This window comes from Papio anubis, chromosome 2 (genome assembly GCF_008728515.1).
Source record: "Papio anubis isolate 15944 chromosome 2, Panubis1.0, whole genome shotgun sequence".
Classification (NCBI taxonomy): Eukaryota; Metazoa; Chordata; class Mammalia; order Primates; family Cercopithecidae; genus Papio; species Papio anubis.
This window is the reverse complement of record NC_044977.1, coordinates 27438888-27453479: the sequence shown is the minus strand read 5'-3', so window position 1 is coordinate 27453479 and position 14592 is coordinate 27438888. Positions and strand designations below refer to the sequence as shown.

The following is a 14592-nucleotide window of genomic DNA, read 5'->3' as shown; positions in this document are numbered from 1 at the left end:
TTATATGCCCTTTAATGTAACTGCAAAATCATTTAGAAAGTAAGCTGAAACAAGTAGGAATCACTTACAACTAGGGACCAATTGTGTAATAATTTTGAAAGTAGCTGAATCTTCTACACTTTGCAGTAGAAATGAAGCAACATTTCATAACAGCAACTACAAACAAGGCAAATTATAACGTGGAACATCAGTTACAGTCTCCACATTTAGTAGATTGCACTGGGCCACCTTAACAGATTTCATTTTAGTGCCACAATGGCAAATATTGTGAACCTAATTAAGTAATTAGTAAGGGATTTCCTATATGAAAATAATACTTCCTCTTCTTAAAAGTGGCCACCTACTGGGTTTATAAATTAGGCGTTTTTAAGAAAAAACAAACAATATACTGGGGACAGGCTGCATGTTATCCCAAAACGGCAATCTAAAACAAACTCAGGTGTTTAATTATAGGAAGCTTATGCATTTCCCTATGAGGTTTCAGATAATTATTTATTTTACTATATAAGAATGACTATGAAAAATGTAAGACTATTTAATGGGAAAGTTTTACTGTTAATTACTGTTATGCTATGGAAATCTAATGAAATATTTAAAATCATGTAGGTTACTGTAATTGATTTTAAATTTTCCACAGGCCCTATATAGTTAAAATCCTGTCTTTAACAGTCAATTCTTGAAGTCTTATATGATTAACTATATAATTATTAATACTATTATAATTAACAATCATTATAATCATTACTATTGCAATTAATAATTATATTAATACTAATAAATTAATAATTATGCTAATATAATTACTAATTCTAATTCATAGTAGTAACTATGCTAATAATTTACTCAAGATTCAAATTTCCATGAACATTTCTTAAGAAATTTTTATGTTGTATTTTTAAAAATTTTTATGTTTAATGTTGATGTTTTTAGCTAATTAACTCAATAAAGGCACAGCACCTGGAAGAACTGTTTTTTCACATACTGAGATGTCTACTAAAATGTCTTGAAACTGTATTTTGTCCCCTGCTGGTTCATTTTTTGATAAAACTCAACCAAGTGTTTGGGTGACAGGGGTCTTCATGAACCAAGATCTTTTTGCAAGTTGCAATGCTGAGGAAATAATATTAGAATTATTCCTGTCAAGTTTAGCCACAATAATATTGCTTTGCTTATTACTCGGAGCTAAATCCATCACAATACATTTAAATGTATAATGGTCTCACATTAATTCCAAATACAGTAAAAGAACTACGATACAATTTTTGAAGAAATTTAGTAACTGCTATCATTCTGGAAGTGATTAATGTCCCACCTTTCTGAATAGCCTTCCAGCATGGAAATGCTTCCCACTAACTACTGCCTACACAGTATTTACAGGCATGCACACCTCGCAGTACATCCTGTTCCACTGGCAGTCAATCATTTATTGGTTTTAAATATTCATACGGCACTACCTACAGAACAGAAACAAGTCAAAGCATATTTCTTGATAATTTTGTTTATTACAAAATCAAAAAATGTTAGCATCAGAAAGGATACAAATCTTTGTCCAACTTTCTCATTCCAATAACATTAGAAAAGGAAAAGAAAAAAAAGAAGCTGAGATGCAGAGGTTGACTTATGGATATGGTCACAAAGCTACTTAGCATCAGAACTAGATCAAGACTCTTTCCCATGATATAACTAGAGTAACCTAAGATTGTCAACTTTACCATGGGCATTCTCTGACAATAAAAGTAGAGTTTCTAGAAAAACTTAAAAAAGAAAAAAAGTCGCCATTCATAACAAATTACCATAATAAATAAACAAATCACCACTCACTGTAAACTATTCATAATAAACCTTCACAATAAATCAATCCCTTATATCAATCAGTGGGGTATAGACAACGAGAAAAAACTTCTTGTTAATATATTGTTCTTGGCACCTCCACCAGCATTTCTACATGGACTTGGAGCAGGGGAACAGGAACAAGTCATACAAAGAAAGCACTTATGGTTTTGCTTAACATCTGATTCATGATTCACCTTCTCATTGCTAGACCTTCAACAGGTGCTTCATATTTGTTGACTGGGAGTTTCAGGACTGGTTGCTTTTAGCTATCAGAATACCTTGTCATTGTAACCTACCTCCTTGGCCATGTCTGTGTATTTCTGCTTTTCCTTTGGATCAAGAACAGCCCACCAATCAGCTAGTATCTTGGTAGCACCTCGGTTATCAAGCCTGGGGTGTTCCTGACGTACAAGAGAGCGATGGCGTTTGCAAAATAAAAGAAATGCATTCATTGGTCTCCGGGCTCGCTGCTCTGGTGATTCATCATCTTCAGTTTCACCAACATCTTGCTCTAGGCCATCAGCCCCAAGAAGTTGAACCTATTACCACCAAAAACAAAGCCAGATCTTTAACATGTTTTGGATAATTTTGACTTAACAGTTAGTCTTGGTTTGCAAATTGCATTTTTTCTTAGCTCCATTTAAACAATTTACACATTGAAAAAAATATAATTTTAAAAAATCAACAACCACTGTTCATGGCTGGTAACTAACTTATGATGTAGCCCTCTGCTTAGTTTCTATAGCAACCTGTGCATGTCTCTATTACAGCATATATTACATTGTGTTATAATTGCTTACATTATTTTCTCTCTCACTAAACAGTGAGCTCTTTGAGGACAAAAGCTCTTATTCACCTTTACAACCATAGTGCCTAGCTCAATGTCTGATATAATATTAATACTTAACTAATTGTTGAATGAATAAACCCATTCTATGGTTAATGGGTATCAAGATTAACAATATCCACATAAAATATATGAATAGTAGCTGTGTCTTTCTCTGCTTTGAAAAGTGTCTTTTTCTACAGCTAATAATATGACAATATTTATCATGAAAGTAAGAAATAAAAAGGTAATACAGACTACTCAATGTTTCTGCAAGTATCACAAGTAGAGTCTTGTAGTATACAAAAATCAAAATCGATATTTAATATGATTATTTGAAAGAAGAACTATACAATAAATCTTCAAACTTGTAAATTTCAAGCTTTCTTGTTTAGTGAAATGCTCTGGTGATAGGAATAAACTCCTCTAGGCTTAAATATTCAAAATCAATTTTGAATACTCTTTTTTCCTACACTTCATTCAATCATTGTTAAAGGTCTTCAACGACTTCCACAAAGCTCCGAATCTGTCCATTCCATCTGGGTAATTCTCATTCCCACTGCCCTAGTACCACTTTGGCCTATGCCTAGTCTTCCCGTTTTTCATCTTCTTTACAATACTTCTTGCATATGGCTGCCAGGTTAACTTTCTTAAAGCACATCTCTGATTACAGAATCTCAGAACATATTATGATTATAAAATATTTTATAAGGCTAAAATGATTCTATAATGTTTCTTAGAAACAATGTAACTATAAACGGAAGTTCACAATGTTTACTAAGCCCATTTCCTTAATTTCTGGTTTCAAAATTAAAATCAAGCAGGACACATTGCAGGTTAAGTATCCCTTATCTAAAATGCTTGGGACCAGAAGTGTTTCGAATTTTCGGATTAGGGATATGCAACTTGTAACCATTAGCCTGCATTATGCAGTAGAGTGGTTAATTCTTGAACTTGAGTATGCACTGGAATCCCTGGAGGTTCTGTTAAAACACAGCTAAGTCCCATTCCCAGAATTTCCGATTCTGAGGTATGGAGCGGGTCCTGAGAATTTGTATCTCTAACAAGTTTCTAGGTGATGCTGATATTACTGGTTTGAGGAACACTCTTTGAGAACCACAACTGTAAGGCAACCATGTTCTTTTATTACAATGTTTATTGGGCAATTGTTACAAGCAGATACTTTAGGACTAATCACCTGCTTAATCCAACTGGTATTTTTAAAAAGTCTTGGCCAGGCAAGTGGTTCACGCCTGTAATCCCAGCACTTTGGGAGGCCAAGGTGGGAGGATCATGAGGTCAAGAGATTGAGATAATCCTGGCCAACATGGTGAAGCCCTATCTCTCCTAAAAATTCAAAAATTAGCTGGGAGTGGTGGCACGTGCCTGTAGTCCCAGCTACTTGGGAGGCTGAGGCAGGAGAATTGCTTGAACCCAGGAGGCGGAGGTTGCAGTGAGCCAAGATTGTGCCACTACACTCCAGCCTGGTGACAGAGCAAGACTCTGTCTCAAAAAAAAAAAAAAAAAATCTTTTGCCATTAAGTATTGCAAATGCAATCAATTAATCATTAATTACCTCCAAACACAAAGAGTACAGAAAAAATCTTGAGGTTACAGCCATCTAATCTGGAGATATGTTAGGAATTATTATTGGGGGTGAAGGCTACATATTTATCTTCCTCATTATGTATATAATAGTAACAATAATTTGCATTTTTCAAGGGAGTTTTATTTAGCATTCTGAAACTAGGAAGCTAAGAAAAACTAAAAAGTGTACTATTAATATATAAGATGAAGAAGCAATTATATTTCCACCCTTCAGAAAAGAGTAACTTTTCATTCAGTTACTAAATTATAAAATTCAGCATGTAACAGATGGACAAAGGACCTCATGTTTTGGGAGGGAGAAAAACATACAAACATAAATTTAAAAGCAGTATGCTGACTGCGACAAGAAACCAGCAACGTAACAAAGCACTGGTGGACGGGAAGAAGTGCAAGAAGGCCTCCCTGGAAAAGGTTGCCCGAGCTAAATTTTGAGAAGCAAATCAGGCCAGGTGTGGTGGCTCTAATCTCAGCACTTTGGGAGGTCAATGGGGGCTGTGGATCACCTGAAGTCAGGAGTTCAAGACCGGTTAGAGCGACATCGTGAAACCCAGTCTCTACTAAAAATACAAAAGTTAGCTGGGTGTGGTGGCGGACACCTGTAATCCCAGCTACTCTGGAGGCTGAGGCAAGAGAATCACCTGAACCTGGGAGGAGGAGGCTACAGTGAGCCAAGATCGCACTACTGCACTCCAGCCTGGGTGACAGAGCCAGACTCTGTCTCAAAAAAAAAAAAAGAAAGAAAAAGAAAGAAAGAAAAAAAAATTTTTTTTTTAATTAAAAAAAGGAGAAACAAATCAGAATGTGTCAGGTCGTCAATGGAGAGACATGGGGAACCAACAGGTATTAAGGCTTGCTGGTTTATCTGAACATCAACTTGCAGTTCAACAATACTGGTATGTAAAAGAGAACAGGGCTTTGCGAGACAAGGATGCAGAAGATGATCTGCGCACTTCAGGAAGAATGTGCTCTGCCATATTTACACGCATGCTTTTGATCATGTAAACCAGTAGTTTGGAACTATATGGACCAATAAAAACATGTGATTTGACACAGTTTGTCAACTTTTTATTCTGCCAACTATGAACATTGAAAAATGTTTTAATTGCTATTTAATGTAATTATTAATCAAAAAGCAAATATATAAATATATGAATAACAAAATAGAAATAAAAACTGTCTTAGAGTTTAGAACTTACTTTTCTTTCCCCAGGAGCTCATTAATATTTTCTAAGAAAAATCAACACTAGTCCCCACAGCTGGATCGACGTAATGGAGAGCCATGAGTGATTTTAAGCAGTGGAGGGGCATCATTAGATTGTAATTTTAAGGAGATAACTTCTAACAACAGCATAAATTTTAAAAGTAAAACTAGAAGCAACCCAAACTAGAGAACCCAGTTAAAAATTTATCCCAGCTGTCCAGGCAAAAAAGGGATAGGGCTGAAATCTAGACAGCAGTAATGGGAACAGAGAAGTGAGAACAGGGACAATATTTATGAGGCAGAACCAAGAGTGGCTGGTAACTAATTGGATCTGAAGGCAGAAAAAGGAAGAGTGATTCTAGCTTGGGTGGCAAAGTTTCTTCATATACAACAACAAAAAAACTTATTCTCAAACGAGAGAAATCAGGCCTGGTGGAGTGCAGAGATCAGTGCTAGGCAGGCTGAATTTGAAGTGGCTATGGGGAATGCTGTGTGGATACCTATGTCTGCAGGATAACAATGAGATGCCAATAAACAGAAGGTGCTAAGACTAAAAGTATGGACTAGATCACTGAGTGTGAGTGAAAAGAGAAGGGGACTCAATGACTTTAATCCTTCCCCCAATAAATATTTACTGGGTTCCTGCTATGAGCCAGCCACTCTACTAGGTGCTGTGAGCACACAGTGAGCACAGACAGCAGTAAGCACAGAGCCTGTGACCTCATAGAAACAGGAGCAGCACAACTGGCCTTACATTTTGAAGGGACTCCTCTGGCTACTTTGTTGAGAATGGACCGCAGAAGGGCATGAGCAGAGGCTGGGAGAGAGAGAGGTAGATACAATAATCGCTGCTAGAAATGGTGGTGGCTTGGATCAAGGTGGTACATGAAGGAACTGTTAAAAGGGCAACAAAACGGTGAACGTATTTTGAAGGTAGAGTCTGAGAGGATTTGCTAACGGATGGATGTGAAGTTCGAGCAAAATAAAGCAGTAAAGTACGAACTACAAGGTCTCAGGTCTGACAAACTGGAATGTTGCAGTTGCGCTTTACTGCGAAAGGGAAGATGCAGGAGAAGGTTGGGAGAAGAAAAGCAAAAGCTTAGTTTTGAATTCATTCAAACTGAGATTCCTAGTTGATATCTAAATGGATATGCCAAGTAAATAGAAATATGAGTCCAGAGTTCAGAAGAAAAGCCCAGGATGGAGATAGAAATTAAGATTGGAGGCCCAGAGAACATCATCATTTGAGGGGAAAATAATGCAGGGACATTAACTGAAAGAAACTGGGAAGGAACAATGGGGAAGGTAGAAATAGAAAGAGGGGCCAGACATGGTGGCTCATGCTATAATCTCAGCACTTTGAAAGGTTGAGAAGGGAGGATTGCTTGAAGCCATGAGTTCCAAACCAGTCTGGGCAACATAGTGAGACCCTGACTTCACAAAATATAAACAAAATTAGCTGGGCTTAGTGGTGTGTGCCTGTGGTCCCAACTATTCAGGGAGCTGAGGTGGGAAGACTGCTTGAGCCCGGGAAGTGGATGGAGGCTGCAGTGAGCTGAAATGGTGCCACTGCACTCTAGCCTGGGCAACAGAGTGAGACCCTATCTCAAAAAAGAAAAAGAAAGGATAAATAGAAACACGTGTGGGTGGCCAAAGGAAAGAAGAAAGAGAAACAGGAGTGGGTGCCCTCACAGAAACAGGAGACTGCTTCAATGAACAAGTGATCAACACATGCAAATGTGTTTAAAAAATGAAACTAAGAATAAGCTCGATAATACCCTCAAGTAAGAAGAATAAAACCTATTTCTCTGAAACAGGAAAAGCGGAAGGAAAGATTAGCAAGGAGTGAGACAATTACAGAGGTGTGTACAAGAAGCTAAAAGAGTAACTTCTGGTGGCCTCTATTTTCTCTGTGAAAAAGGAGAAAAGGTCACCAGTAAGAGAGGCTTTAGAGGGTATCCAGGTGATATCTGAAAAAGAGGAAAAATGTTTTTAATTCCTGCTGAAAGCCAAGAAGAGACTGAATGGATGTTGAAGGCCTGAAAAATATTAAAAACATGTTTATAAAATTTGTAGTGACACAAAATATGTACTTATTTATTATTTCATTCAGCATACATCTATATTTAATACCTACTATGTGCCAGGCACCATTCTTGGTTCTGAGGCAAGAGGAAAGGACGAGACAGCCAACGCCCCTGTTTTTATACTGAGTTTCTATTCTGGTCTGAGAGAAGACATACATAAAGAAGTATACAGCTAAATACACGGCAAATAGCAATAAGCGCCATGAAGAAAATCCTTTGACTTTGAATGTGTTGGGTGCGACAAACACTTGAGATGATTTCTTTTTTTTTTTTTTTTTGAGACAGAGTCTTGTTCTGTCACCCAGGCTGGAGTGCAGTGGTGCGATCTCGGCTCACTGTAAGTTCCGCCTCCCGGCTTCACTCCATTCTCTGCCTCAGCCTCCCGAGTAGCTGGGACTACCGGCACACACTGCCACGCCCAGCTAGTTTTTTTGTATTCTTAGTAGATACAAGGTTTCACCGTGTTAGCAAGGATGGTCTTGATCTCCTGACCTCGTGATCTGCCCGCCTCGGCCTCCCGAACCGCTGGGATTACAGGTGTGAGCCACCGTGCCTGGCCGAGATGATTTCTTAAGTCACCTGCATGGCTATGTGACTGAGAGCCAGCTGCTGAGGCCTGATTCCAGAGAAGAGGACTAGGAGGAATGAGTCATTACAAAGACTGGGGGCAAGTGAAGCCAGAAGCTATGAACGCCAGGGATAGAGACAAACAGAGCAGTTCTAAGACTGCCAAGGGTGGCAGGGCGAGGCCAGAAGCCAAGACAGAGAGGCCAGAAAAGCCAAAGGGTAGAATGTCAGATGAGCACATCAAGTTTTAGGAACATCCCCATCTCAATGTATTTGAATATTACTCACAAATCATTGGTTAGGTGACAAAAATAGTATTTAAAAGGCTGTGTCTCAGTCTACATTATTAGGAAGTACAAATACTTCAAGAGCAATCAAGAATTGGAATAAAAATGTACACTAAGTAATTGAACAGGATTCAAGCTATACAGGCTTTTGGAAACACATCTTTTGTAATATCATTCATGTTCACTATTGTTTCTAGAATATTATGATTTGCTCTAATAAACTCGAAACTTCTACAGTAAATATAGGACTTACCTTGTCAATATCCTCCTCTTCGTCTTCCTCTTCTTCCTCTTCTGAAAAATCAAGAAGTTTCTTTGCTAGCAATGGATGCCACTGAAGACACTTTCGTTTTGGTCGTTTTCCAACCCCTTCTCCTTCTGCTGAATGATCCTTATTTCTATTACTGCCTTTCATTACTGTGACCTGTAATAGGAAGAGAGAGAGACAGAAACAGGGAGACAGGGAGAGAAAGAGAGACACTGAGATAAATCAAAGTAAATTTGATTAAAATTAGTTTATTTAGCTCCCTTAGTATTAATTATAATTTTAATGACTAAACTATCTACTAGCTCATTTACTGGACTCAGTGGGAATCCAAAATACATAATGAAACATTCATCTTAGCGGGCCAAATGGAGCTAATAAAATTTGCCTTTTGTGAAATCTACTTCCCTCCGCTACACAGCTTCAGAACCTAAAACCCCAGTAAGCTTAAGAATATTACCAGTTACCTTCACTTGTGTGTATTTACTCAGGGAAGCATTTCTCAATTTCCCATCAGAAGAACACGACGGATGCCTCCCAAGAGAGTTAAAGAGTTCACAGGGACTTGCCCCCCAGGCATTCTCTGATGGCTATTTTACTATAACAATTTACATGTATTTTGCATTCTATACCATGTTAAATCTGTGCTTATAACATTACTAAATAAAATGAGTAATTTGTAAGAATCCAAAGTTTTAGATTTGGGCAGTTGGCTAAGCTAAGAAATGGCCAAGCTATCAACGTGACAAAAATCGTTTAGAAGCCTAATACTCTGAATTACTTTTCAATGATGTAAAAAATAGTTCTTTTCCTTGAGAAAAGCAATACATATTTCTATTAAACAGGTGAAAATCGCATAAAATGAGGTTTGCCCTCTCCATCATGTCCCGCACCATGGTCCAGAGGGAACTGCATGTTAGTTTCCTGTATGTTTTCTCACAACTTTTTTTCTGATGTTACTTCTCATTCATTCATTCAAAGTAATGTTAAAACAGAAATTACTGTCATGGAAAAACTCAAACAATACAATTAAATGCCATCGGTTTAAATGGTTCATGAATGCTGACAATACAAACATAAGTACAGTTGCTAAAATCACCAAGTAGCAGCCTATTTGCTCACTATGTTTGCATTAGTCCAAATGCTTGAGAAGTGATACCATTAAACTTTTAACATCATATTAAAACAGAAACTAGGATTGATGAACACATAATATAAAGATTCATGTAGTTCTCAAGCCATTCAGAGAATATGATACAGGCACATTTATCTGTCTGCCTTGTTTCTGGATTCTGGGTCATGCCTAGGTCTTACTTCAAACAAATATTCACCAATGTTTTCTCCTAGAACTTGTACAACTTCAACTTAAACATTTAAATACTTGATCAATCTGGGATTCATTTTAATAAAGTAAGTGAGGTAAGGATCTAGCTTATTCTTTTTTAAAAAATAGCCAACTATACCAATACCATTTATTAAATAATCCAGCTTTTCACTATTCCTTCTGTGCTACATTAAATTATCACATGTATACGAGTCTATTTCTGGATTATCTTCTGTTAATAACCTCCCTCCAACTACTTTGACCAATTTCAATGTCCTTAGGGACTATATCATTCTACATCTTTTTAAATATACAAATATATCAATAAACAGCCATTAAAAAATTTAAGCTGCATATATCATACTCTTCTATCTAGGTCAATACATGCTGATTGTTCTAATTTAAAAATAATTGTGTAATATTCTAAAAATGAATGTACCACAATTTACTGAGTCTACTACTGATGAAGCGATTATTGTGCTACAATAAAATTCCTCATTTTAATAAAATCATTTTCTAAAAAACCTTCATTTTTAACAAAAGTTCTCATTAATTTTTTTTTTTTTTTTTTTTTTTTTGAGACAATCTCACTCGGTTGCCCAGGCTGGAGTGCAGTGGCGCAATCTTGGCTCACTGCAACCTCTACCTCCCAGGTTCAAGCGATTCTTCTGCCTCAGCCTCCTGAGTAGCTGGGACTACAAGCGCCCACGACCACACCCAGCTAATTTTTGTATTTTTAGTAGAGACGGGGTTTCACCATATTGGCCAGGCTGGTCTCTAACTCGTGATCTTGTGATCCGCCCGCCTAGGCCTCCCAAAGTGCTGGGATTACAGGCGTGAGCCATCGCGCCCAGCCATCATTAATTTATTAAAAGCTATTCCAGTCAAGAAAAAGAAAGGAGGAAAAGATAAACATGCTCTTGTGGCTTTCTTAGCAAGAAACTCATGCTGGATTACTTGTGTGAATTACTTGTGTGAATTAATTTATTAAAAACTATTGCAGTCAAGAAAAAGAAAGGAGGAAAAGAAAAACATGCTCTTGTGGCTTTCTTAGCAAGAAACTCATGCTGGATTACTTGTGTGATTACTTGTGCGAATTACAATTGAATTACTTGTGTGGCTGACTCAAGAATATAAGAAGTTACCAAAAACTAAATGGAATTAGGTATCTGGTGTGCTCTTAATAAGAGAAGACACCTTGTGAATTGATAGACCATTTAACAATTCCCATTGTATCTACAAATAAAAATTGGCACAGGTAACCCAATTTCCAGAAATGCCAATGTTATGTAGAGAGAAGAGGAAACGGTTATTTCTGTAGCATAGTAATCACTTCAGGATGAGTTGCTTGAGCGGTAGTAAAACCCATTTGAGGGTCTAATATTTTAAATAGTAAAAGAAATCAGCGGGAAACTGTAAGTAAGGCAGTTTCTATCAACTGGAGAGGGTAAAACGATTGCCAATGACAAGAGAAAAATACATCTTTAGCCCCCAAAATTTTGAATTAAATTGTTATTTAATTATGTGTGAATGTATATATGTGTGGGTATGTACCTTTGTGTGTGTGTGTATATATATATATATAAAATTTCAATATTCAAAGAGAAAACAGGATCTGAAGAATCAAATTAATGAGGGGAATATGTGGCTTCTTTCTGGGTTCAAAATAATCGCATTCAGTCCTCTCTCACTTCTAAGTTTTTCCACGTAGCTCATATACCACTTTGGAGAAAATGCCTTTTCTGATACTCCAGAAATTAATCTTTGTCACCCAGAAATACATTAGAAAGACTTTACATTGCTAACGGCACTTACCACATTTTCCCACGAATTGTAATTATTTAGATACATCATACCTCCATTGCTAGGCCTTTTTTTTAATGTTCCGAGACTATACTTATATGCTCAGAAACATCCTAGCACATCAGATCAAGACCAGTTAGTTGTGAGGACTGTCAGAAACAATGATACAAAATTCTGCGCCAAATTGTGATGATGACTCACTATTTATATTCTCTAAGATAGCTTCAAGATTAACTACAATTTCTTACACTTTCCTGAATTTAGATATTCTTTTCTAAGTGGGAAAGAAAGGGAATTGAAAACTGTGCACAACTCAGACACACAGACGAAGGTGGCATGTGATGTCTGAGAACCACCAGATGCACAGGCTTGTGGAGAAATGAGGCTGGCAATCCCTAGGACAGGGCCTGGAACAAAGTAGGTACACTTTTAGCAGGTATGGAAGATGAATAAAACAGTAAGTGAATTGGAAATAGTATACCTCAGATGAAATAATCAAGAAAAATGTACCATAATTGATCTAATAACTATGAAATACCTCAAAGTATAAACTGTGCACTTTAATAATTCATAGTTATCTAATTTGTTCTTAATTCTGTATGGATCTATTTTCAAATTATTGAAAGAATGCAAAACAGTGAAGGGAAATGATGTTCCTGATTATGATTCAGAAGTAATGAGAGAGCAAGAGAGAATAATTTTAAAAAGATTTTAAAAAGTGGGAAAGACAAGGGCAAAGAAAGCATAATTTTGAGACAATGTTATCACTCATCTTACTTCAACAATGAGGAGGAGGTGAAATTGTTAATTTTTAAAGGGACAGAGGACTAATCTTGTAATTATTTTGCCACTAAAAAGCCCACACATTTTAAAGTTTGGTTTCTTGGTCTTAGGACAAGAGGAAATTAAGCTAACAATCTATATGCTGTAAATGAAGCAAATGTTGAACTTCATTCAAAAGGAGTTCTTCTTCCATTCTGCACTGCAATTTTAGAATCATTGAAATCAGGTTATTTAACTATCAATGGACTCTGTATTTGAAAAACTAAATATCATCAAATTATGGTGCTGAGACTGTCAAATGATGATCTAAAACACCTACCAACATGTACCTGGTGAAAACAAACGAACTCACGTGTCCCCCCTTCGCCCCCTTTCTAGGTATGGCAGGACAGGTGACCCTAAATAGACATCCTCTACTGAATTCAATGTAAACTGACAAATTAGGAAAAACTTCATTTAATCATATTCTTCAAATGTAGCAAGCCTGAGCCGAGCGTGGTGGCTCATGTCTGTAAACTCCCAGCACTTTGGGAGGCCAAGGCGGGTGAATCATGAGGTTAAGAGATCGTGCCATTCCGGCCAACATGGTGAAACCCTGTCTCTACTAACAATACAACAATTAGCTGGTTGGTGGTGGCGTGCACCTGTAGTCCCAGCTACTCGGGAGGCTGAGGCAGGAGAATCACTTGAACCCGGGAGGCAGAGGTTGCAGTGAGCCAAGATCACGCCACTGTACTCCAGCCTGGCAAAAGAGTTAGACTCTGAATCAAAAAAAAAAAAAAAAAAAAAAAGTAGCAAGCCCATTCATGAAGGACCTTTACTGAGGTCGGACTTCATGAGAAGCTTAAAGAAGAAAGATTTTAGAAGGAAACAGTACAAAGCAAATGCCATACTTATTAAAAGAAGAATAATAATAAAAAAGGACACTGCAGCCTGATAGGCTTCCTTTGGAATCCTGCCTCTACCACAAACTACCTGTTGGAAAGGGAAAGTTAATACCTGTGCTGATATTTCCTCATGTGAAAATTAAATAATAGCTCTACTGTGAGAACACATATGTAATACCCAGCACAGTGTCTAGAAGATTCCCGTTCACTGTTGGCAAATCCCCCCTTTACTCAACAAGCTTTTTAGACTGGGGAGCATGGGTTTAACAGGCAGCATCTGCTTACTTAAACTCATCCTAAGATGCTATTCAAAAGGGAGCACAGATGCCTCCCATTTGATGGCAGTCCATATGCTGCCCAGATGATGTACTCTGCAGCCTCAGAAACTGATAAGATGGAGAGTTTCCTTCGTCTGAGTGATACACAGTCAGAAACAGTGCCTTGGCACCATCATAAATTTTGCGAATAAGATCCTCTCGTCTATTGTCTTGTCTTACAATTTAGGCAATCAGTTACACCTCAATCTTTAAAACATTAGTATACACTGAACTGTGTCACAGTAGTATTTTAAATTGTTTCCTAAAAGTCCAATGAAATTCCACTCAAATCCCGGTCATTAAAATTCATGCCCAGTGAAACAGGAGAGTATATATGGGAGGCCCATTAAATACCACTGCTAGACAACTACATATTCTAACCACAAACAGGGCCTCTTCTGGGTCCAACTAGGACTACAAAACTTCACAGCCTTCTCCAGTCTATGGAGGAGAGGAAAAACCAGCCCAAAGACACTGTAACATCGTGGAAACTCTAGTACTTCCACACAAATTGGACCCGCCTGCTTTCATTCTTTCTAAAGAGTTCTGGGACTTTCAAGTCACACCTTGCTTTCAATCTTTCAAGGGATCCTGCTACCACAGAAGACAGCAAATACTCCAAATTTGAAGCCTTCCTCCTTCTCACCTTAAAAGTCTCCCATTTTCTCTTAAAGTCCTTCTCATCCTCCAAGACCCAGGTCAAATATCTCTTCTTTTATCTGAAAGCCCTAAGTCAAAGTCTATCACTCTGCTATGAGCTTTGGCTGCACTTGACTTTGTTAGGTCAAGCACTTAGAGTGTTTT

At 37.5% G+C, this 14592-nt stretch overlaps 1 protein-coding gene across 15 annotated transcripts in view; it reads right to left on the bottom strand.

The window, feature by feature from the left end:
* BBX (BBX high mobility group box domain containing) overlaps window positions 1-14592 on the bottom strand; it is a 274443-nt gene that overhangs the window by 91164 nt on the left and 168687 nt on the right. For all 15 annotated transcript variants that reach the window (XM_009199573.4, XM_009199592.4, XM_017955102.3 and 12 more), the window contains 2 exons: window positions 8663-8833; window positions 2130-2372 (listed from right to left, as the gene is read on the bottom strand). In XM_009199573.4, coding sequence (XP_009197837.1) covers window positions 2130-2372; window positions 8663-8824 — 405 coding nt within the window. In that variant the 5' untranslated portion in view covers window positions 8825-8833. Of the gene's footprint in view, window positions 1-2129; window positions 2373-8662; window positions 8834-14592 lie in introns of those variants that run through there.